This window comes from Lissotriton vulgaris, chromosome 3_1 (genome assembly GCF_964263255.1).
Source record: "Lissotriton vulgaris chromosome 3_1, aLisVul1.2, whole genome shotgun sequence".
NCBI classification, from domain to species: Eukaryota; Metazoa; Chordata; class Amphibia; order Caudata; family Salamandridae; genus Lissotriton; species Lissotriton vulgaris.
The window spans coordinates 1,210,273,669-1,210,299,851 of NC_141689.1; the positions used below are offsets into that span (position 1 = coordinate 1,210,273,669).

Sequence of the window (26,183 nt, forward strand, 5' to 3'; positions counted from 1 at the left end):
CGAGAGTTTGAGCTATTGGCATTGTATATGACAATGCCTTTTATTTATGCGTTGAAACCCTGCAAGTTGTGCCTAAACAAGCACTTTGTACTTATTCCTTGCTTATGAGAAGCAAGGCTGGCATTCTCCTTTACTGCAAGCCTTGCTTTTCGTAAGCAAGGACTATACATACAAAGTGCGTGTTTATGCACCGCTTGCAGGTTTTTAAAACAAATTAATAAAAGGCATTGTCCTTTACAATGCCAATAGCTCCTACTCTCGCAAATGCCAGACCTATTGCATTGCAAATGCTTGTTATGTTAGTGTTTGGCATATGTTTGAAAGCGCACTTGAAATGAAGCTCGATAAACTAGAGAAAATGCATTGACCCAGTAGTGTTTAAAGACCAAATCCCTACGGCACCCTGCATTACACTTCATTTGGATTGCTCTGACCCAGAGGGTCTCCAACATTTTATGTAAAAAGACCTACTTGAAGTAAAAAATAATAATCCTGAGCTTCCAATATTATTAATGTTGTAACTGCGACTAGTGACCCTTTGTGCAAATTACCAGCAGCGGTCACCTTAGTACATCAGACATAGTTGCCAGCAGTGGTGTAAGCTAGTCTTCGTCAATTTGAAATTCCTCTTAATGGGTAGAAGGTTACAACCATAGCTGCAAAGCTACTGGCATCAAGGACCTATTAATGATTCTCTCCAATACTGCATGATTTATTACTCCAATATCAGCTTCAATCTTATTTTGGCATTTCATCCATTTTTTTCTCCAAATATAACGTTATTGGTTCTGAAAATGCTTCAACTTTTCTCTCCTATACACATTTTTCAACTATGGCATACAAATTTTAATTTAATTGAGGAACATTTTCAAATGTATACAGCTGGCCTGCACACACAAGAGGGCTTTATACAAGTGTATGGAGAGCTAGTATTAGTCCGCAAGCTACATGCTGGAGAAGGCTGCTCTAGCCTGATGAACCTTGCTGGCTTTGTTTAGGAAGAAAACCCTGGATCTGCTATCAAGTATTCTGATGTTCACATGCAATCTCCTCTCTCCTCATGGACCTGACGCCCAATTTTGCATGTAAGGAGGATTTGCTCTGTTTCACATGGTTTATCCCCTATCCTATCAAGACTATGCTGGAATAAGTGATTAAAAATATGTCTCTAATTATCCAGGTCTCAGTGATTAGTTTATTCAAGAGTTGTATGTTTTAGTGGTTGGGAAATAATCCAGTTGAGAGCGACATGTTTACAGTGCCTGTTGGCTGTCAGTGAGGGAAAGAATTTCTTTGTGCACTTTGTGCACAAGGTAAGTCTAATCCTTTGCTCTAATGGTCTATGCTTGTCACGTGGTCCCCTTGCGGACATTTGGGGTAAGTGAAAGGTGGGTGAAGGGATAGTGTCAGCACATCAAAAGAAGGAAGGGGGCAATGATACGAGTTAGGAATGTTTAACGTAACTTTCTGGACTTTAACTATTTTGACCGTGTTTAAATATATTGCCTGGTAATTACTTCATTTTCAGTTTGTGCGCAGCATTAACTCCAATGATTTCATCCTGGCCTGTTGTAGAATACCTGGAAAGGTCTTTATAGGAAAGTGGATCATTATTTTGGGTGGACCAGGGTCAATAAAGTATTTAAGCAGTGCATCTATAATAATAATTAAAAAAAATGACATATCATTATAAAATTTCTCCTCCAATTTTAAAATCGAGAGAAAATGTGTAAAGGGAAAATAAGTCCAAAATAATATAAATCCAATAAGGGGAAGCAGAGATTTAAATGAAAATAGTGTGAAAAAGCACTACACTGGACCTTTCTCCCTTTCCATTATTTCATCATTTCATCTCCATTCTTTCCTCCATTTGAAGCCTTTATGAACAGAGCATCTACTTCCTCAGTCTTGTCTGATTGTCCACGATGTTAGCTTATGATTGATCTTCCCTTAATTTGTATAATTTTGTGTACCTGTTAAACACTTTAACGAAACAGTTTGTAATTATAATGCAGTGATGGAAAACACATTGAGAGGAATTAAATTGAAGTTACTGGTTAGTATTGTTACAGAGTGGTGAGGACCTCAGCAGGCCTATCAAATGAAAGAAGTCTTCGATTGCTGACACAGTACCTCCATCTTTGTAAGAGGACAACTGCTTAAAAACCCATGTCTTGATAAATAGGCGGAGGACACTTAACACTTTTTCACTCTTTCTTGACTTCATCCGTCAGTGTGACTTTCAGCACAGAAAAGGTGCTGAGAATCCCAAACTGGATATTAAACAAATAATTATTGAATTCTGCCTCTCACCTGGACAGGGCCTCGATAGGAGTTAGACGTTAAGGTTCAACCTCCTCTCTTGGAAGGGAAAGATGCCATAACACAGCACAGTTTAACCACATTAAATCTGAGAGCAAGATTACTGAGGTTTTTAATGCAGGCAGAATTGCCAGGCTGAGCACTGTATGGACATTTTGAACAAAGCCTGGAAACTTTTTAAAATTACTTTTAGTCCCTTGCATGAAAACTAGACACTATTTTTTTTAATGGAGTAGAGAGGTGTGTTGTTCAGCCACCTGCCTAGTAAATGCATGCATGATCTCTTTGGTTGTGACGCAGCTGCTGTTACATGCCAAACAATAATACTCATCTAATGTCTGTTCTTTAAGACGCGTAGTTGGGATTGTTTTGCATGACTTAAAAAGACACAATTCTCTTGATTGAAAATCTGACCGTTTAAGAGAAGGGATTAGTGTTGCGTCCTCTGACAGACACAAAAATTTGATCAAGTTTATTTGATGTGGAAAGTTGCCGTTTTGGCGGAGATTACATCTGCAAAAACGTATTCAAGAAATATGTGCTTAATCTGGTCATGAGGTCTTCTGTTTCACCTGCCCTTTTACACTTATAAAGTACTTTCACCAGGGAGATGTGTCGAGCTCCAGAGGAAAATGGTTTCACTGTGGAGTAAAAACACGTGTGTATTTGTACAGAGGGCTCTGTTCCTCCAACACAGACAAGGAAAATAAATGTATTTATTTGAAAGGTTTTATATAGCGCTGACTAGACCCGGAGGTATCAGAGAGCTTTACATGAGCATCAGATCATAGTTACAGGTTACAAGGTTACAGAGGTTACACAGTTATTAGAGCATGGCAACATAGTTACTTGTAAGGACGAGATAAAATAATAAGCACAGATACATAAGGGGAAAAGCAGGCAAGGGTAAAGATTCAGGGGAGGGGTAATGAGGGGGGAAAGAGAAGAGGAGGGTGATGGACACAGCAGGAAGAGAGGAGGGGAAGGGCGACGGGGACACAAACCGGTAGACGAGTCAAAGCAACGTCCAAAATCCAGTAAGCTGTGATCCCAGGGGAAGTGGTATCGCTTCCCTATCTCTATTGTGGGAGGTTCCCTTTACGCAGTGGACTCTCTCAGAAGGGTCTCTGAGACTCCAAGGCCTACATACTGGATCCCTCTCCAAAAAGGGGAGAGGGAGTGCTTTGGCAAGGGGTGCCATACCATAACTCAGCTGTGAGTGGCTCCTTTGGCACAGTTTTAGAAACTCACATGGCATTCCCAGGAGTACACCTGGAAACATGCAGAAGGCACAGCTTTGCAGGTGTATATTAGGGAGTGTTTTTGTGTATTTAACAAAAATCTGAAAAGTATGCTCAGGTGTGTTGTTAATTTCTGCCCCTACTTTTCGGCTTCTTTTTGTGCGAATAGGGTGGTCTGTTTTTCTCTCATCCTCTGAGCTTTATAAAGCATCTGAGTGGTTGATGATCTGCCTTATGAAGGCACATATCATTCAGTTTCTAGATTATGTTAATAAAATCCCGCTCGGAAAACTTCAGATCCGTGCCTTCCTTCCGAGATATTGACTGCTCCTTACTCCACTGCAAGGAAAGTTATTTACTTGAGTCATTGTTTGACCAGCACTACTGGTATTTAGACTGTTCTAATCCTCCTTGAATTGTCATTAGATGCCATAAATACGGTTGCATCTTAAAAAGGATTGTAAACTATGTTGAGAGTTAGTGTGTGGCAGCTATCTCAGAATCATTTGAATGAAAGGAATCTGTGTACTGTACGTACAAGTTTAAAATGAATATTGCACTATACCAGGATCCTTTTCGTAAGACTGAGAGACTGAAATCTGCAAATAGCTCTTACCAAGACTTTAAGAGCGATTAAAAAATTGGGGCAGGTGGTCTCTAAAAGGGGCGTGTCTTAAGAATGTAGCATGTAAAGTAAATTTCTGCAATTTCCACAGGCTGCCGTCCGTATTTTAGTTTGAGCTTTCTGTTATTGTATCCAGATAATTGAGTAGCAACAATGCTTTTGATGGAAATACTTTGAATTCCGAATGTTTCAATTCTGAAATTATGAGGCTCTGAATTAAATATTACTGAGCCCTGTGGAAGGGGTACTTCATCACATATATTATGTTCACTCTCTGTAAGACATCTGTGGCCTTTTCTCTCCCCATCTCGTACATCTGCATGTCTTAACTTTCATCTGTTTCTTTTCAGCACCCTCTTTTCGCTCTCTCCTGAGTGCACATCCTAATATCCTCTTCACATCACCCCCTCCCACCTGTAAGCACTGCATTTTATTTTACTTTTCATTGTCAACATTTTGACAACTATGTACTACAAAGTTAAACACGGTAGGGCAGAACAATCATTTTTCCGGAGACCGAGTACATGTAAAACAAACACATAACTTCTGTAGGAGTAATTCAGCAAATAATCACTTGGTTGGAAATTGGTAAGTACTATATCCAATTCCGAATAGAAATCAAAAGTATGTTTAATTTATTATCCCAGGTATGAACCCAACAACTAAATGTAATAGGCGTTCTTCTTCATTTTCTAGTATAACAATCATATTCATTTATTTAACAATACATCTTTTACTTTTAAGTTTGTTTAGGGGCAAATTATTGGAAGCAATCGAAGCCAAGAATATACGGCAGTTCTGGAAGCTAATCCAGTCGGCAACGGGACCTTCGGTTCCTCCTATGATTTGCGTAGTGGAAGAGGGGGCGTGGGCAGAGTATATACAGCAATTATACGCCCCTGAGAGTGGTACTGGAAATGAGGCACCAGGGGATTGGAGAGGCCTCTTAGACGATCTAAAAGAAGAGTGCTCAATAACAAATGTCCTTAGGACAATAAGGACACTGAATCTAACCAAAGCTGCCGGCCCAGATAATTTACCAGCCCTGATATTAAATTCAAACCAGACCTGGTGGGTGGAATTCTACGCGAAAATGTTTGCCTTCATTTTAGACCAAGGGATTATGCCCCCAAACTGGAAGGGAGCTATAATAAGACCGCTACATAAGAAAGGGGATGTATATGCCCCGAAGAATTATAGGCTAATCAACCTATTGGATATAGGAGAAACAAATTTCTCTAAAATAATTCTTAGCAAGCTAAAAGTTTGGGTGGAACACAGGTCTATTGTTTCGGTCGAACAAGGTGGCTTCAAAGAAGGCCAGTAAATCGATGGAACAAAATGGCAAATTATTTTGCGGTTTCGTTGATTTCCGGGCGGCGTTTGACACAGTGGACCGAAATAGCCTTTGGGAAGTACTAGAAAACTATGGAATGCCACTGGGTATATTGAACATCTTAAAAGAATTACATAGTGGCAATTGGGCCCAGGTCATTAGAGACATAAAGGGCTCATTAACCCATAAAATTCCAGTAAGGAACGGTCCGAGACAAGGGTGCGTTTTGGCACCCTTGCTTTTTTCAATCTTCTTGGCAGACCTTCCAGCGGCCTTGGAAGTTGAAAAAAGTGCGAGCCCACGAATGAATAGCAATAGTGTGTCATGTCTCTTATATGCTGATGACCTTGTAATCTTGGATCAAACTGAAATGGGCCGCCAAAGGAAACTAAATGTGTTCAAAAGTACTGTGATAAAAAGCTCTTAACCGTGAATATGGAGAAAACAAAGATCCTATGTTTTGGAAAGAGGGTAAATAATTTTAATTGGTTTTTAGGACAGGATAAATTAGACGTAGTAGGTGAATATAAATACTTAGGACTTTGGTTTAATAGCACATTAAAGTGGAATACCCACTTGGAGGCACAAACGGCAAAGGCTCATTCATCGGTCTGTGGTCTGAAAAAATTTAATAAAGACTACGGTGATATGTCACACAGACCGCTTTTAAAGGCTTTTGAAGTTATGATCCCCCCACAAGTGCTTTATGGAGCAGAGGTGCTTTACCTGAGTGGTAAAAGAGGATGGGACCGGGAAGAAGGTAAAATTCAGAAAATGTTGCTGTCCTTACAAAATAGCTCCATGATTCAAGCTATTAGAATGGAGGTGGGATTGACATCATGGGATGTAAAGACTCAAATGTCATGAATAAGATTTTGGAACCGACAGGAGTCTGGTGTTGAAGAGAAGGTTTCAATTTGGTGTAGAGAGGAAATTCAAGTAAGCCGCTTACGCTGGGCGTGAGATGTGAAGAAAACCCTCCAGACGGTAGCCGCGCACTGGAAATTGAGCCTCTCCCCACCATTGTTGAATATAGTCTGTACTAAAAAAATGCTTAGAGACCAAGGGCTCGAATACTCCAGATCACAAGACATGGACTATCTGAGGCTAAAAAAATCGGTGAATTGGGTAAAGAATGAATGGGAAAAGGAGGTCCGGTTCCCATACCTGAATTTACTGCCCAATAGATGGCTAAGACATGAAATCTTGAAGGTGCGGGTGGGCCTAAATCCATGGAAGATTGAAAGAAAAATAAGAGTGGCCCTGGTCCAACCGGACGGTACTTGTAAATGTGGTCTAGGAGTAAGAAATGATATTTTACATATACTGTTTGACTGTTCATGGATTTTAGCAATTCGGAAAGCTTTTTTACGCCCAATTTCTTAAAAATATCAGGTGACCTCTCGTGCTGACGCCATCGACCTTCTTACAGGAATGTCATTTTTAGGTTTTGCCTAGCAAATGCACACGAAGTGCGCATGCGCTAGAAAAACCTTATGTTTTACAGTGGGGAACAGGGACTCGCCCCCTGCTCCCATTGGCTAGCTCCATAAATGGAGGCTAGCCATTGGGAGACGGCTCTGTCCGTCAATCCCGGACCAGATTCGGGGGTGTTTCCGAGAATTTTTCGCTTTTGGCGACGTCACGCTACGTCAGCCAAAAGCCCTCGAACGCCCCCGAATCTGGTCCGGCATTGAGCCAGCACCCGCCTTCCTGCTCGAGTGGGCGTGGTCGTCTTTCCCGCCCCCTCTCCCGTCCCCTCTCCCGCCCCTCTTCCATGCCGACCACGGCCGCCGGAAGAAGTCCAGGTGAGTGCTTTGTTTTTTTGTTTGTTGCTTTATGTCCGTGTGTGTCTGTTCCCGCCCCCCCCTCCCGCTGTCAGTGTGTGGCCGTTCCCGCCCCCCTCCCGCTCTCCGTGCCTTCCGCCCCCCCCCTCCGTTGCATTGTAAATGCTTGTTTTTATGTGCTTGCTGTTTTAGTTTTTGTTTCAGAAGAAAAAAATAGCCCAAACCAGAGTCAGGCAAGCCTGGGCTCGACATATTTTCAACCCACTTTTACCTCTGCTCAAATCCCTGGCCTCAGGCGTAAAATGGCTACCCCGAAACGCAGCTTGAGTCATTGGAAAAGCTAATGACCCTCCAATTGTTACCTGATCCTCTGTGAACGGCCCTTCGCAGCCGTGAAGTAGTGCTAATGCCTGCCTCGCGCATGATGTGAGCCCTGGGGCCTCACCTGCCGTCAGAGAGGGGGGGGGGGGGCTTAGGCCACAGACCTGCTGGGTTTCTGTTGAAACTTTAGAGCATGCGGCGGGCGGAGGCTACCTGAGGGCCGGAAGAGGGAGGCGGAGTCGGCCTGGGGTTGTGAAGGAGGCGCCCACTGGGGCCACTCATTCGCAGGTTGCAACAGACGCTGGAGCTTTTCCTTAGTGACACTCTGAAGGGAGACTTGGCACATTCAGCAGGATTTCTAGTTAACTGTGCCGGCAGCAGATAGGAAGGACCCACCGAGGACCATGATGCGGAAGGTCGCGGCTCTCGGGCTGGGGTGCGCTCCTGGTGCTCTCCCTGGCAGTCTGTGGAGCTGCCTCTGCTGGTCTGACTACCACAAGTAAGTGTCGGTGTCCGAAGAGTCGCCCGCGCGGGAACACACCAGGGCCTTAGCTTGGTTACGCGGTGGAAGTTATAAACACCGGGGTCTGGGGGCTCCGTCCTGGCACAGTGCGGTAAACCATGGCTCCGAACCTGGTGGTTATTTCCCAGGGTTGCCTTCATTTCGTAACCCTAACCCCTACGTTTTATTGTATTTCCGCCGCAGAGCCTTTCTTCTAGCCCACTTGCATTACGTTTTGTAGCAGTCAACTACTCGTGTAAACGTCTATACCAGCTGGCAGAACTGCACTTATTGCAGTGCCGGTCGCAGGTAGTAATTGCTGTTCAATGGAGAGTGAACAGTGGGTGGGACTGGTCCACTGTTTGTGCCCACAATAACTTGCTGTCGCCTGCTTGTGCCTCCGTTTTCGTGACCCTGTTGCCTGCTTGTGCCTCCGTTTTCGTGACCCGGTTGCCTGCTTGTGCCTCCGTTTTCGTGCCCCTGTTGCCTGCTTGTGCCTCCGTTTTCGTGCCCCTGGCGCCTGCTTGTGCCTCCGTTTTCTTGACCCTGTTGCCTGCTTGTGCCTCTGTTTTCTGGCAGAACTGCACCCATTGCAGTGCCGGTCGCAGGTAGTAATTGCTGTTCAATGGAGATGCCCGGCTAGTGGGTGGGACTGGTCCACTGTTTGTGCCCACAATAACTTGTTGTCGCCTGCTAGTGCCTCCGTTTTCGTGACCCTGTCGCCTGCTTGTGCCTCTGTTTTCGTGACCCTGTTGCCTGCTTGTGCCTCCGTTTTCGTGACCCTGTTGCCTGCTTGTGCCTCAGTTTTCGTGACCATGTTGCCTGCTTGTGCCTCCGTTTTTGTGACCCTGTAGCCTGCTTGTGCCTCCGTTTTCGTGACCCTGTTGCCTGCTTGAGAGTGCGAGTCCAGAGTGCCAGTGAGTGGCTGTGTATGTGTAGAGCTATGTGTGTGTGATACTATGTGTGTGATGCTGTATGTGTCTATAACAAGTTCAAACTGTGCACCTCTGTACCTGTGTATGTGTGCAGCTATGTGTACAAGAGCTAAGTGATGCTGTGTATGTGTGTGATGCTATGTGTATGTGTGTAGCAATGTGTGGCTGTGTGTCTGTAGCTGTGTATGTGTGCAGATATGTGTCCAGGAGCTGAGTGATGCTGTCTGTGTGTAATGCTATGTGTGTGTGATGCTATGTATGTACAATACTGTGTGTGTGTGTGTGTGTGTGTGTGTGTGTGTGTGTGTGTGTGTGTGTGTGTGTGTGTGTGTGTGGAACTGTCTGTATAACTGTGCATGTCTGTAGCTGTGGTGTATGTAGCTGTGTATACAAAGCCTGTCAATGTGTATAGAGGAGGAGCTCTGTGTGTGTATAGCTCTGTGTACATATACCTATATGTGTGTATAAGTGCAAATGCAATAGGTCTCACATTTCGTAACTACAAAGCTATTTACTAGTCGACGACAAAGCCATTTGTTTATCTGTATTACAAAAAAAACACATGCACAAGCAAGTCTGGGAGTGTGCATGACGCGAGTGCCTCCAGATATTATTTGCCTCTAGATATTATTTGCCTCCAGTCTTACATTTAGAGCACGCGTTTTCCCAGACAGTCTTTGAAAGCTATTAAACGAAAAGAGGAGGAATCGAGACAGACTGTTTATAATAGCAATGGAAAGAGGGGACTTGGTATCGAATCCAACAGCGGCCATGATGCTATGGAAAGAAAGGACAAAGCATATTGACCCACTGTTGACACTATGGAAAGAATGGAGGAAGTATCAAAGAAAGACAGGTGGAGTATAAGAACCGAGCTAGGGGATGCTCATCCATGAAAAAGGAGGCTGCTGTTCTTTCCATGCCCTCAGAAAGTTCTCTTTAGGCCACAGGCCCCTAGATTTGAAATGGCTTGCTACCTACCATTTTCAGAACAAAGAAAGGGGCGTGGCAGTTATTTTGATGAGAAAAGATAATGGGCCAGGAGGTGTGTGTGTGGGGGGGCTATGTGTGGGGGTGGGGGGGCTCTGTGTGGGTGTGTGTGGAGGGCTCTGTGTGGGTGTGTGTGGAGGGCTCTGTGTGGGGGGGCTTTGTGTGGCTGTGTGTGGGGAGCTCTGTGTGGCTGTGTGTGTGGGGGGCTCTGTGTGGCTGTGTGTGTGGGGGGGGCTCTGTGTGTGTTTGGGGGGGGCTCTCTGTGGTTGTTTGTGTGTGTCATTTGCGAGAGATAAAGCTAGTGGCATTGTAAATGACAATGCCATTTATTTATGTTTAAAAAAAAAAAAAATGTCAATAGCAATGCCAATAGCTCTAACTTTAACAAAGGCAAAACCATTGCATTGTAAATGCTTGTTGGATATTACAATTGCGTTGGGGAAATTTCTGAAAGCAACAAGAGAATACGTAGTGGAGGCAACAAAGGAGAGCGGGAGAGTTTAAAATTACAGAGTATCCCAATTTTATGATTTATGGTTTTACAAGTGTTGTAAATGTGTAAAATGAATTGTGGTTTTAAATATTTTATCACTATGTGTGATCCATTGTTCTATGTATGGTTTATAGACTATTGTCTAAATAAACTTTGTAATCAATCAATCAAGTTTGTTTACTTTATTTGTTTATTTTTTACATCTTATTCGGCCCAATACAACAGCACCTTCCTGCTATCTCAAATGTTCACACATTTCAACAACTTCAAGTCATGACCATAAACCACGTGGGCAACCACTCAACAAATTAGAAAAGTTCTTAAAACCCACTTAGATCCCTTTCGTTACACATGGTTTTAAAGTGCATTAATCAGCACTTGTAGTGGTCAGTACCATAGACATTTTGGTCTCCAGATTTCTCAGTACTCAAGACCATCCTCAGGACAAAGTGTTGAAAAATTATTTCTGTTAAAGGCTTCGCATTAAAACTTTGCCATGGTACCATTCATCAGGCTTTATGAACTACCGAATACATTTTAAACCCATATGTAATGAAAGGATCCTAAGTGGGTTTTAAGTAATTCTACAGTCTGAGTGTTCGCCCATCACCATTTGGGACAGCAGCAAGGTGCTGTTGTATTTGGCCCTAAAAGTAAGAGGAATTTTTGTGCTTCATTATTGACTAGCAACCCTTCATCCTTTAACGAGGAGGATGATCAAGTTCACTCCGGATACATTAATCTATCCAACAGTCCCACTCATATCTCAATATCCTCCGATGCCCTTTCGCCGTACCTGCACCGCTTCAGACTGACCTCCTTGGCTATGGCCCATTCAGCAACATCTGCCGCCCATCTCCCCTTACTCAGTCCACACTGGCCCAAACGCGTATTCTCCACCCCTTTCTTGTCCCAACAAGTGTAGGAATTTAAAGGCCATTTTTATGCCTTTCGGCCTACAGATGTCATCCAAAAGAGGTTCCATATCCACAGGGATCCGCACCACCCCCAGGTCTCCCTCCCAGGACCCCTTTGCTGGGAATGATCCTGCCTACGATCTGCCATCATGGCCTTATACGGGTGGGATACCAGGTGTCTGCTAATCCCCTGATACCTGAGGCCTCTAAAAGAAAGTGATGTAGCAGGGGCTATTGGGACCCTGGGCAGTATACTCCGCACAATAGCTGCAATGCTAGCATGCTGCAAAAATTGGTCTGGCCCTTTATGGGAGCTTTCCAAACAATGGATCAACGGCTGCGCCAACACCCTCGCCCCTCTCAAGACCTCCACAACTAACCACACCATCAAGAAAGCCGTCTGGTTCACCAAAGACCTCCGGACCTCCAAGCAAGCGCACCTGCCGGAACCTGGAGAAGAAATGGCTCCACCACCGAACACCAGACAGCCATACTGCCTACAAAAGTGCCACCCGCTGACACCACCAACTCATTAGGACCGCCAAGAGGACCGCTAAGAGGAGCGATTAGACAACAACGCACACAACACGAAAGAGCTCTTCAGCATCATGAAAGAACTCTCCAACCCCAGCTCCAACACAGACATCCCACCATCACACGACCTTTGCGACTCCCTGGCCACTTTCTTCCACCGCAAGATCATCGACCTCCACGACGGCTTCAACTCAGACACCCCCACACCCATCACTGATCCGACCACCACCCACACATGCCGCCTGACCGCCTGGTCTCACGTCAGCGACGAGATCACCATCAAAACCATGAACTCCATCCACTCAGGATCCCTATCCGACCCCTGCCCACACCACATCTTCAACGAAGCCAGCACAACCATCGCACCCCACCTCCGGAAAACAATCAACTGTTCCTTCGAGACAGCAACCTTCCCGGGACGCTGGAAGCATGCCGAGATCAACGCCCTGCTGAAGAAGCCCAAGGCGGACCCCAATGGCCTCAAGAACTTCCTGCCCATCTCCCTGCTCCAGTTCCCGGCGAAAGTCACGGAGAAGATCGTCAACAGACAGCTGACCTGCTACCTCGAAGACAACAACATCGAAGACAACAACATCCTGGACCCATCCCAAGCAGGTTTCCGCAGCAACCACAGCACCGAGACCGCCCTCATCACCGCCACTGATGACATCAGGATCCTGATGGACAAAGGAGAAACAGCCGCCCTCATCCTCCTGGACCTATCAGCTGCCTTCGACACGGTCTGCCACCGCACCCTATCAGCGTGCCTCCATGACGCCGGAATTCAAGAGAAGGCCCTGGCCTGGACCACATCCTTCCTCTCCAGCAAAACCCAGAGTGTCCGCCTCCCTCCCTTCCGCTAAAGAACCACCGAGATAATCTGCAGCGTCCCACATGGATCCTCCCTCAGCAGGACGCTTTTCAATATCTACAGGGCTCCACTCGCCCACATCGCACGACAACACAGCCTCAACATCATCTCCTACGCCGACGACACCCAGCTGATCATATCCCTCACCGAAGACCCAAACACCGCCAAAGCCAACCTCCACAGAGGAATGAAGGCCGTCGCCGACTGGATGAAGGATAGCAGACTGAAGCTGAACTCAAACAAAACAGAGGTCCTCATCCTCGGACCCACCCCATCAGCCTGGGATGACTCCTGGTGGCCCTCGTCGCTAGGCACACCCCCGGAACCCACCGACCACGCACGCAACCTGGGCTTCATCCTAGACTCCTCCCTCAATGACCAAGCAAGTCAACGCCATCTCCACGTCCTGCTTCAACACCCTCCGAATGCTCCGCAGGACTTTCAAGTGGATCCCCCCCCTCCCCAAGCTCCTGAGACGACTACAACGAATCCAGAACGCCTCGGCACGACTGATCCTCGACGTTCCCAGACGCAGCCACATGACACCCCACCTGAGAGGCCTGCACTGGCTACCAGTCAACAAGAGGATCACCTTCAAACTCCTCATCCACGCACACAGGGCACTAACCAACACCGGACCATCTACCTCAACAACTCTCAGCTTCCACACCCCCACCCGCAACCTCCGCTCTGCCACCCTCCCCACCGCCACAGTTCCTCTTATCCGGAAAAACACCGCCGGCGGCAGATCCTTCTCCTACCTCGCCGCCAAGACCTGGAACGATCTCCCCACCATCCTACGACAGACCCAGGACCTGCTGGCCTTCAGAAGACATCTCAAGACCTGGCTCTTCGATCAGTAGCAGCCCCCCCCCCCGCCAGCGCCTTGAGACCCTCATTGGTATGTAGCGCGCTTTATAAAGGCTTGATTGATTGATTCCTGTGCAGCCTCGAAAGTTATAAATTACTCCATTAGGAAACAAATCCCTTAGCACTTCCCAACATCCTACCCTCCAGGCAGTCAGGTCCACGTGTCCCCGAGTATTCTCAAGGCAGGTAGATCCCAGAAAACCTGTTCCTGAATGATGGGGCCCTGCCCAAAACATTTTAAACTGTTCATTTCCACTGGGATGTAGTATGCCTGTCCAAGTATTGGACATGTACCACTTCCCGGCTCCCTGCCATTAGGAGCAAAGGTAGAAAAGAATGTTTCACCCCGCCCCTGTGTCCACCAAAGCGACTTCTCCCAATTGCCCTCCTCAACTCGCCAATGCGCCGTAGAATGTAACCTACGAAATACAGCCTGGGGCAGAATGTCAAGTAAATGCTGCATAATGTAGAGACAACTAAGTAGAAACACCATCTTCTTGATCTCCACACAACCCATAAGAGAGCGTTCTGGAAGGAATTTCAAAACTCTTCTCTCTATTGTGTTGCCTACGACTTTGTGGTGTATGGGCTACAACAATTCCCGGGTACCCAAATGTATCTTATACCCAGCACAGGGGCCCCAGAGGCAACTCCCCCAGCTCACGAGCAGCCAGGTAGTGAAGTGGACTTTCCATAGTTGAGGTGAAGGGCAGATAGTTCCCCAAATCAAGTTTAGTGCAACAGTAGGATGAGGAGAGATCGCCAAGGGGATGAGGTCGTTAAAAAAAAATAGTATAGACTGCATACAAAAGTCACCAAGTGAGTGACGCCTCCCACCCTAATCTCCGATTTGTCCATATTCTGTTGAATCTGAATTGCAAGGGGATCCAGCGCAAATGCAAAGAGGAGGGGTAACAAGGGACAAACCTGGCATGTCCCTTTGCCCACGTCTATCAAGTTGTCGCAAAGCCTACTTACCTTCACCCTGGTCATGGGCCACGTGTTCAGCAAGCATACCTAAGAACAAAAACAGGCCCTCAACACCATGTCCTCCAACACCTGCATATGACAGTGCCATTTAACTGTGTCCATCGACTTAGCTATGTCTATTGATACCAACACCAGTTCCTCATCTCTGTCCTCCACCTCCCGTAAATCAGGGACCGCAAAATCATGGAGGTATTGCAGCCAGGTATGACTCCGCATTGGTCCTCCTGCATTAAGCAGTTAGTAATCAGTCGCAATCTAAGGGTATTTTAGTATCAGTGTTAATCATAGTGCGTGGACTCTAGGCAGAAAGATCTGATGGTTCCTATCCAGGCTTCAGCATCGTAGTAATGCATCCCTCCCTCATAAACAATGGAAGCAGTCACCTCTCTCCAGCCTCTAAATACAGATCTAACAGGCGTTGGGTAAGGACTAAATCAAAGGTCTGATAAAACTCATCATTAAACCCAGCACAGCTTTGACACCTGCCACCTAGTTTACAGCGAGTCTGCCCTGAATCAGTATGTACCACCCCTCCATATCCTCCTCTGTATAGGTCTGATCGAAGAGGACCCCTGGAAATATCCAAACAAGTACCCCACGGGGGATGGTAGAATAATTGGCGCTGTTTGTCTGGTCTCTCCACTTTTTGGTTAACTTAGCTGCTCCTCCATCTGAAAGTAGAGTTTCCTGTAAATAAGCAATATCCACTTTGCATCTCTTAAGGAAGGGTTTCATCCTGTATAGTTTTTTTTTTAATAAGAACTAGCTCCTGCACATTCCAGGTGTGTAGCTTAAATGATCCTGTAGAAAACATTTTAAGTTAACGTATGCTGGAAAATTCTTGACATCCCTCCTGTAACATAATGACAATCACTCCAACAAAAAAAAAAACAGAACCCAACTCCAACAACCCCACCCTCCCTGTACATACAAGTGTAAACTTGTAGCACATACAGGTCCGCAGTAATGAATGCATCTAGACACTTCGCACCGCTACCCCAACCTACAGAAAACAAACCCTACCCTGAACATCCCCCCCACCCCCCCAACTCCTCGATTTAGCTCAAGAATCGCAACCCTTCTCACTCCAAAAAAAAAAACCAATCACATTTCAAAGTTCCTGATCCTCCGGGTAGGTAGCAAGCGTACACACAAGCACATCCCACCCTCAATCCTCTAGGATGATGACCACCAGAGAAAGACTAACTCGGGGGGGGGGGGGGGTGTAGAATGGGCGACAACAGGTACAATATGTAAACTACATCTTTATCCCAAACTTATCACAAAGTCCCATCCCCCTAAGCGTTCTCCCACAGGGCTGTTCTCAATGCCACCCCTGTATAGAAAAAAAACAAGCAGCTAGACAATCCCACCACACAGAAAGGAGAGGAGAAAGCAGTATTCCACTCCGACCCCTCAAGGTGGGATTGTATTATGTACTCTGTCACTGTTTTGGGACTAGGCCCTCAGCGTCCCATCATCCACCATGGACCTACTCAACTGCATCACTGGTATCTGCTAAATATTAAGTATAATTGTATCAGGGATTGGATATTGGTAAATCCCTTCCTGCCCAGAAGTTCAAGCTTTTCAACTCTTTGGAGGTGAAAAAACCAAACACAGCCTTCCTGACTGAAACCTGGCTCCATGCGCAAGCAGGACTGGATTTACTCAAGGCATGCTTCCAGGCTATCACATATGCTGGAGAGATAGGTTAAATAAGAAGGGAGAGGGATTGCCATTATCTTAAAGGATGCCTTTAATGCTTACATGAACCCACATCTCTCCCAGACTGCGAAAGTATGGCATTTGCTTCTTCCTTGACTCCTACATTTACCTTCTCTGGTTGCAGGTCCCCTGGCCCATGCAGCGACTTTGCCAGGACCTTCCGGATATAATTGCCAGTTGGGCATCAATAAACCAAACTTGACTTTACTGTGCAATCGCAATATTCACCTCGTAGATCCTGCTGGTGCGCTAGCCTCTGGGTTTCTGAATAATCTCTCTGCTTTACAAACGCCCCAAAACATTCACTGCTTCAAACATGAGAAAGGTCACCCGCTCTACTCCATTTTTGCTTCTCTTATGGTCTCCTTCTGAACTTCTTGGACCCTAGCCTGGATTTGTGGTCAGACCATTTTTGATCCCCTTCTTACTGAACATCCCCATTGGTAATCCACTTCCTAGTCCAATCACCATGAGAGACCACAGCTGGTCAAAATTGAACTGCGAAAAATGGAAACGAACCCTTAGGGAATCTAGACCGGACTTAGGCACAGACCTGTATACTGCGAACAACAAGATTCCCCAGTGGACTAGGTCATCCCTATAAAAGCTCTTACGTGGCTTACCAAGGACAAATCCACCCCTTTGTAAACCCCTTCCTCCGGGCGCTAAAAAAGGAGTTGTATAAAAGCTGCAGCCTACTACGAAGCAAGGATCAACCCGCGAGAAATGTTCCAGATCATGAAAGCATTGCTGGAACCCACATCAAATAGTGCAACTCCCGAAAGTACGGCAACACGCTGTAATGACCTTACGAGATTCTTCCTAAAAATAATTACAGGCATTTATTGAGCATTTCACGAACCCAACGAGGACTCGAGCCTCAGTTTGGCCACTAATAATCAGGCAGTGGAGGAAAGTGGCTTAGTGTACTTTCCCAGTCTCACCCCTGATAAGCCTCAATTTTATTTAGCAAAGTCAAATCAGGTTCTCCACTTGATCCTGCCCCACCGCACATTCTTTCTATGAAGCTGAACTCACCTTCATGGTTATGTAAGAAATGGCCAACTTATCCCTTGCAAAAGGAATGGAGCCCCTGACATGAAAACATGCCATGGTCAAACCACTTCCAAAAAAAAAACCTACCCTGGACCCCATATGTCCAGGAAACTACAGATCAACCTTGTTACTCCCTGGTCTGAGTAAAGTAGTAGAGAAAATGTAAATCCGTACACCTCAGACTTTTCAGAAACCAACAATGTCTTAAACACAGCACAGAAACCATCCTCTTGGCTGAAGTTGAGGATATACGACAACCATCATACTCCTCGACATTAGTGCAGCATTCAACTTGGTGAACCATGGCATCCTCATTAAAAGAACCAACAGTGAAGGTGTTAGGGGACGGGCGCTTAAATGGCTCATCTCTTTCCTAAACGACAGGACTTTTGAAGTCTTTGACAGATCCTGCTCATTGGACATCTTTCCATTGAAGTGTGGAGTACCCCAGAGCTTGTCCCAGAGTTCGATGCTGTTCAATATATACATGTATTTTAGCAGATATTGTACTGTCATACTGTATATCCATGCTATTGTATGCCAATAACACCCAGCTGGTGGTATCCGACTCCCAAGGACGAGATCTCCAATCCCCCGCTCTGGGACCTTTGCTTAGAGAAAATAGCAAGCTGGATGGGCGAATCCTGCCTTAAATTAGATGGGAGAGAAAACTGCGTTCATGGTACTAGGAAACATTGATCCACATCTGGACAAAGGCTGGCCAGATTACCTGGGCATGCCCCGCCCACAATGCGGTTATTAAGAGTCTAGGTGAATGGTTGGACAAAGCATTAGGTATGGATGACCATGCCAATAAACTCTGCTTGCTGCTACGGCATTCTCAGAATGCTCAACAAAATATAACACCTGCTCTCCCTCCTCCCCAGTAGGCTAGTAGTCCAGGTACTAATTCTCTCTTGCCTTGCCTGCAAGAACTCATTATACCGAGCAGTGCCAAAAGCTGTTATCAAAATAACTGCAAGTGGTGCAGAACACAGCAGCCGAGCTCTGCTTAATGTCCCCCCGACGCAACTCTGCCTGGCAGCACTAGCCACTCTTCATTGGCTACATTTCCAACAAACGGTCACATTTAAAGCCCTGTGCATCACTCGTAGCGCACTTCAGATTGAAGGCCCTTCCATTCTCAGACCGCTGATCTCCCTGTATGTGCCAAATAGAGTCCCCTGTTCCACCAATGCCTGACTCGCCACTGTTCCATCCATTGAAGAGCCAGAAGTGGAGGGTGGTCCTTTGGCTACAATGCGGCCAAGTTATGGAACTCCCTTCCTCGCACAATGAGACTCACTAACCATGAACTCTGGTTCTGTAAACTTTTTAAAACATGGCTGTTTGTCAACTGTTTAACAGCTCATTCCCCCAGCTACTGCAGTGTTGTACTGCGTTGTCAGCACTCGGATGCTTACTGGTAGCCAGGCTCCATATAAAACAAATATCATACATATAATGCTTACTAATTCTCTAACCAAGGCACTACGCACTTCCTGCTCACAAATTAGCACAAATTCCTCAATTGCAACTGTAATAGCGGACCATTGTTCTGTGCACTCTACAGGAACGCCAGGGATTAAATGGCCATGTGTTGCATACACCTTTTATACCAACTGACAGGCACTGTGAGAAACAGTCTCCAGTCCAGTGCTCTCAGTCTTGGTCTGTTAAAAACGCTTGAAGGCATCTCATTGCAAAGTATGCACTGTACAGAAGTAATATGCTACTCACAAAAAACTGTTTTACTGTCTGACCATGAAAGAGGTCTTGCAGTATTCAACATTCCCCCCATCCCAATCAGGGAAGTAACCCACACAGAGTGCATGCATGCAGTCTGGATTTCTTACTTTGGGGGTGTTAGGGAGGGAAAATTAGTCCGGCTGCCCGCAACTGCCACCCTTTCATTTTGACCACATTTACCCGGCCACCCAGGAGACATCCATGTGTTTCCACCAGCTCACATCCTGCAATATGGCCCTGCGGCAGCGTGGCCAATTAGCCCGCGGCCAAGTCTGCAAAATGCTAGTAATAGTAAGGCCCAGGTATTGAATGGGAAAGGTCGCCCATTGGAAGGGAGCTAGTCCCTGCAAGTGCAGGAGTTGTGGGGTGGCGGACAGGTTGAGTCCCTTTGAATTGTCCATGTGGATTTTGTAGTCCTAGTCTACTTCATACTCCTGCTGGTTCTACACCACTGCTGGGAGAGTAGTCACTGGCTCAGTCCGTGTCAAAAGATCATCTCCATAAAGCAGGACCTTGTGTTCTCGCCCTCCAAATCATATGCCGACAGCATCCCATGCCTGGTGAATGCAGGTTGCCAACGGTTCTACGACCGGGGCAAAAAGTAGAGAGGACATGGGGCTACCCTGTCTGGTGCAGTGCTGGAGCTCAATGGGGCTGGTGAGTTGGCCATTCACCCACATGGTAGCATTCTGCATGGCATATGAGGCCATAATTTTTCTAACCATGACGGGACCCTGCCTATCTTGAGAAGAACAGCTTTCAAGAAAGCCCAGCTGACCCGGTTGAATGCCTTTTTGGCATCTAAGGACCGGAGAAGGGCAGGGATGCTATGAAAGTGAGCCTTTTCTACCAAGTGGGCGAAGCACCTGGTATTTTACAGGCTTTGTGGGTGTTAAATGAAACCCACCTGATCTGGCTCATTTAAGCCAGATAGTAGGGGTTCTAACTGATTCGCCAGCATCTTAGTGTAGAGCTTGGCCTCTGTGTTCAATAATGCAGTGAGCTGATAAGAGGAGCAAAAAGAAGGGTCCTTATCTAGTTTGCGGATTAGTGAAATTTCACCTTCGACATAGTGGGTGTAAGGATAGTACTGTGAGTGACGGAATTAAAAAGCCCAAGCAGGTGGTTTCTCAAGTAGGGTACAAAACCTTGTAGAAAACGACCAGCAGGCTGTCTGGGCCTGGGGTTTTTCTCACTGAGAGTCCCCCTGGAGCTATTCTAAGTTATGCAGCTGTAAGGCGGGTATCCAGATATCCGGTTATCTCCAGGTCTAAGGGCGGCCAATGGAGTCCCGAAGGTACAAGTGTGTAGCGGCCTGATCCTCACCCTCACTAGTATAGAGCGTCTGGTAGCAGGCCCTAAAGGTCTCCTGTTCGTCCAGTTCCTGAATCACCCATCCCGGGGTTCCTGTATGTAATTTGGGAGTGTATAGACTAGCATATTGGTGGCACATCCTCCGGGCCAAAAGTGAACTAACCTTCTCCCATATCATAGTATTTTTGCTTAAGAGCCATTTGGTACTGTTCAGTTTTATTAACTCGATGGGCTTGTAGCACTGCTAGCTGGCGTTTATGTGCCTAGAAGGGTTTCGCTTATGGATGATCTCCAGGGATCAAATCTCAGTGAGATAAGTTTCAAATAAGTGCACCTCGCGCACCTTAGCTATAGCATTGGAGGAGATGATGCCCCGAATGGTCGCCTTAAACCCGTCCCAGAGAACCTGGGGAGGGATTTCCAGCAGGGCATTGAGTTTTAAGTACTCGGGGTGATGCACTAGCAGGGAGGGGCACGCAGGGTGCCACCCAGCGGGACCAGGTCAGTTCTTCGTTTTGCTTGATTGGAGATGGACCTGTTTGATAACCGTGCTGATTCAAGGCCACACAACAAGAAGTGCTTAAGGAACATATCGATGCGGGAATAAGATAAATGGACATGAGAATAGAGTAGTTCTGCACGCCAGGTGGAGATATCGCAGGCGTCCATTAAGCCGGCGTTGGTAAATTCTCTCCTATGTTGGCCCGACATTGCTTTTGTGCCCTGAAAGTGGGTAGTGTTCCCATCAAGCTCAGAGTCCTAAACTTAAGTTCTAGTCTCCTCCTACCACAACCTCCACTTTAGTCCGGCTTAGCTGGTCCTTAAGAACTGTGCTCAGGAAAATCTCTTGGGCCTGGTTCAGGGCATAAAGGTTGAGGAAAGTCTGTGTAGAATGCCCTTTTACTATGATCATCATCAAATAATGCCGTCCCTGATCCCTGAGCACTGGTAGCATCTGTAAAATCCCTTAGTAAACAGAATAACCAATCTCAATGTCTTGGACTCTGCTTAAGCTCAATGCTTTCAAGGATATCGCGGGTGGGTCATACAAGGGCATTGCTACCCGACCGGGTAAGTGTCTCCTGTAAGAAAATGCTATTGGGATCTTGCTGAATGAGGTAGCGCCATATCTGCTGGCACATACCCATCAGACTCTGACAAGATCACACCCCAGATGGAGTAATTACCTTAAGTGAGGGTGCAGAGACCAGGAAAGAAGTCCAACACAGTAGCCAAGTGCGATCAACCCAATCAATCATTTTAGGCAAGTGACCACTAGTAAGCAACCCAATCAGTCCCTTATTGTAGGTGACATTGAGTCACAAACTGGTAAGTCCGACTCCAAGTCCGCGGGCCCTGCAAGGGAAGGATTAAGATTAGCATGGCAATGTGTTTCAACATCAGTCAAAGGTAAAACTGTAGTCAGGACCACCAGGGACAGTCAAGCAGCATCTTCAAAGTTCTGGGAGGAAATCTGTCATATTCTGCAAATGCATGAGTATATCCCGCTTTGCAGAGAGGAAGACCCTTGCTTTTTAAGTAGCAAGGGCATTTTGGAAGGTTTAGGGTGGGTATAGGTTTTTCGGTTGCCAGGGTAATTTTAAGGTTTAGGGTGGATATGGGCTTTTGGGTGGTAAGGGTAGTTTTAGGGTGGGTATGAGTTTTTTGAGTGGTACTTGTGTGTGTTTATGTATGTACGTGTGTATATATGTGTATGTGTATGTGTATGTATATATATATATATATATATATATATATATATATATATATATATATATATATATATATATATATATAATCCTGGCGTGGTGTGCGATAAAATAAAAAACTCACCTGCACTCTGGGTCTTCCGTGTCCTTGTTGAAGTTGGCTGATTATTGATAGCTGGTGCAGCAGCAGGAGCACAAGTGGTGATATATATATATATATATATATATATATATAATTTTTTTAACCCCTTCCCTGCTCCGGAAATTCCCTGCTGTGCTGGGGGGAGGGGGGTGCGCGCAGCGCTCCCATGCTCATGACGAGCTCAGCTCGTCATGAGCTAAAGTGCTCCTGTGCTCATGACGAGCTGAGCTCGTCACGGCCGCACCCGTTTCTTTAGAACGCTCAGCACAGCAGGGGAATTAGCCTAGCGTGCGAGCGTTCTAAAGGCCATGACTAGCTGAGCTCGTCATGAGCATGCAAGGGGTTAAACAGGTGTGCGTATGTGTGTATATATATATGTGTGTGTGTGTGTATATGTATGTATGTATATGTGTATATGCTTCTGCAACCGTCAGGATACTGCATTCTGGGAGCTGTGGTCTCGGACCTGACTACAGCTGTATCCAATCGAGCAGGGTCAGCTGTGCTTCCTGCTTAGGGAGCACCGTAGAACTTTCAAGTGGGTAGAAGGCACCTTACCTGTTGTGAGCGGCATCTGAGGAAGGCGGAAACGCCGAAATGCATCATGCTGCGCAACTTCCAGTGAATAAAGGGCTCCCTCAATCATCCCTGCTGTGTCCTGTGATCACTTAGTACCGAGTGGTCCCTTTCGTCATAAATTCCGCGTGAAGCCAGAAGAACGCGGTACTAGGACCCGCCCTTCAAAAGTGCCCTGGGAGCTATCTGGCAACAAACTCTGCTTTATCAAGGTATTGAATACCCAGGACCTCCATGAGACCGGGACACACAGGGTGTTTCTGCCGGGTGCGGACCGTGAACTACACGGGGGAGAAGACTGAACACAGACCTCTCCGTGGCCCGACGTGTCCTGCAATCGTGGATGGGGCGTGTGGGGACTTGAGGGAACCCGGACATTGCAATTTTGGAAAGATGCCTGCCGCCATCCGGCCCCCCTTGACACGGTATTTACAGCGCACACTGTTGAACTCTGCTTCTGCAACCGTCAGGATACTGCATTCTGGGAGCTGTGGTCTCGGACCTGACTACAGCTGTATCCAATCGAGCAGGGTCAGCTGTGCTTCCTGCTTAGGGAGCACCGTAGAACTTTCAAGTGGGTAGAAGGCACCTTACCTGTTGTGAGCGGCGTCTGAGGAAGGCGGAAACGCCGAAATGCATCATGCTGCGCAACTTCCAGTGAATAAAGGGCTCCCTCAATCATCCCTGCTGTGTCCTGTGATCACTTAGTACCGAGTGGTCCCTTTCGTCATTATATATATATATATATATATATAGTACTAACCCGTTATTTTTTTGCCACGCATATGCCTTCACAGTGAAAATTCATTAGAAACTCATGATGCCTGGTAGTCACGGTTGTTGTACTGACCGCGGGGTAACTGCATGCATGGTTCCGTAATACAACTGGCACATTCATATAGTAAGTGTATTTTTGACCATGGAGCAGTTGGTTATTCTAGTTATTGTTCCTTGCCCTCTTGAAACACTTTCGGCTTTGCCCCCTTAAATAAGGTGAGGTCTGCTAAATAGTATTGATGAGTTCACTGTCACAATGCTACCATAAAGCTGTTCAACTTCGAAGGCTTGGGGGAAGTTACAAAACCGTGCCTGTTGGTCAGCATAAAGCAAAACATATAGTGGCAGTGAGTGGTACTGTGAGGGGCAGATAGAGCATTTTCATCTTATGTACTGTTTCAGGTATAGCCAGCCGCTTTGGAATTTAGTTTTCAAACCACCAAAACTAGGCCAGCATGGCACAGCTTAGTCATTACAGGGTAGGTCGTTTGTAAATGTCCATGGCTCAGATGGAAGCAGAGTAGAATGCTCAAGTGAGTACCAAAAGTCTGTTTTCAAATATTTACAAAAATCGCCAGTTCTTTAATTCTTATATCTCTCTAACCGTCTGTTTTATTTCAGTGCCTTAGTCCAAAACTGTTTGTTGCATGGAATAAAGTAGTAGCCCATCTCTGAAGCTTGCAGGAAATGTTTTCTGTTCTTTTCAACACTTTCTCTCTTTTTCCTTACCTGCTTGCGCTCCTTTCGGACCTCTTGCTGTCTAGGGTGGCTGATGAAGGATTCTACAAACAACCCTTCGCTGACCTGATTGGTTATGTGTATGTTGCAAAACTACTAATTCTTCTGTTAATTTATTGCTTTTCTGTCGTAACCCCGCATTTTTCTAATAGCAGTAGTTAATAGTATTCTTTTCTATTTTGGGGATGTTACTAAAAAGATTACAAGTTACAAGCTTACTCCGCTTTTCAAACAGGTGAGTTCTTATTGGGCAGGGGTAGTTTACTTATCATGTAGCAAAACCTTCGGATACCATGAGATTAAAGAGTGACCTTTGACTTACTAGAGAAGGTCTAGTCTCCAATTCTTGTTGAGGAAGCAAGACATTCATTAATCATATTTATTGTGTGTACTGCAGATGAGCATGGGCTTCTAGTAACTCTGTCTACATCAATTGCGCATAGAGCAAATGCAGATCAAAGTTAACAGGTGTTTCTGCCTTAAGGAGTATATCCCAAATCTTAACTCCTTGGGTATCTTTTAGTAGAAGCGTTTCAGCAATTGGGCAAATTTCTTAGTCATCCACATGTTTGGCCACAGATGGGATTTGTTGTGGCCCACACTATCTTCTTGTCTTTCATAAGTTGCAAGACCAGGATATTGGATTGATTTGCGAACAAGCTTGAAATGTATTTTATGTTAATTCTGTCATTACAAAACTGCTTTTAGTAAACTGAGTTTGTATACAAATCTCTCCTGAATAGACATTGCTTTCAAAATTTAGCATCACCTTTTTAAAAATGACAAAATTCTGCATCATCTGGATACTAAATGTCGGTAGGTCAATGCTGATGTCATGAGGTTTTCTAATCTGCTATTGGCATCATTTTCATGCACTGTAGCAGCTCTCAACTGTTGTTACTTTGACTTCAACCAAAAAGAGTAGGTGAGACTGGTTGAATTCAGAAGTTAACACATTGTCATCACAATTTGGACCACAGGTGACATAAAGACCTCTAATGGCATAAGAACAAATAGGGATGAGTTGGGAAGACTGCTTCAAACACACTCCTCAATATCATACGGAGTTCTGAGATTATTGAGCTGTATAGAGGACGCTCCTCTTAACCGTCAAAAAATGCAACCCAGTTCCTGGGTTCACGGACCACTTGATTTTCAAACCTCTGGGCTTGTGGGTGTTGGGTGAGAAGGGGGGGGTGTAATTTTGGGCAGGTAGGAAAGAGAAGTAGGTTTATTTTAAATTAGCTGTAGTTTTTGTTCTATTAGTTTTGCTTAATTTGTGTTTTTCACACTTAACTTACCTTGAAATTGCTACAAATGTGCCTCAGATCTGATCTTTTATCATCAGCCTGCAATTCTGTGATCTCCTGTAAGTTCTGCAAAGGAGAAGTAAAAAATATATACTCATGTTTGTACCAAAATGAAGGAAATTGACAAAATTGCTGTGAAGCCTCAGAAATTAGGGCAATGAAATGTAAACATACCGTATTTTCAGATGTACATTGACATTTTCATAGGACCTAAAGTGTAAAAGAAAAACTTTGGTGTAAGCTTCAGGAGTTGCAGCTCTTATTTGAAACTGAAAAACGAGGAATTTTTAACACATTTTCATACATGAATAACACCAAAGTTCAGTGCTCCAATACTACAAAGACAGCAG

The 26,183-nt window shown here is 45.6% G+C and overlaps 1 protein-coding gene across 4 annotated transcripts in view; it reads left to right on the forward strand.

Moving 5' to 3' along the window:
* Nucleotides 1–26,183, forward strand: part of CLTA (clathrin light chain A) — a 137,392-nt gene that overhangs the window by 69,481 nt on the left and 41,728 nt on the right. For 2 of the 4 annotated variants that reach the window (XM_086961667.1, XM_086961668.1), the window contains exon 5: nucleotides 24,550–24,603. The exons of the other annotated variants lie outside the window; for them this stretch is intronic. In XM_086961667.1, coding sequence (XP_086817793.1) covers nucleotides 24,550–24,603 — 54 coding nt within the window. The remainder of the gene's footprint in view (nucleotides 1–24,549; nucleotides 24,604–26,183) is intronic. 4 annotated transcript variants of the gene reach the window in all.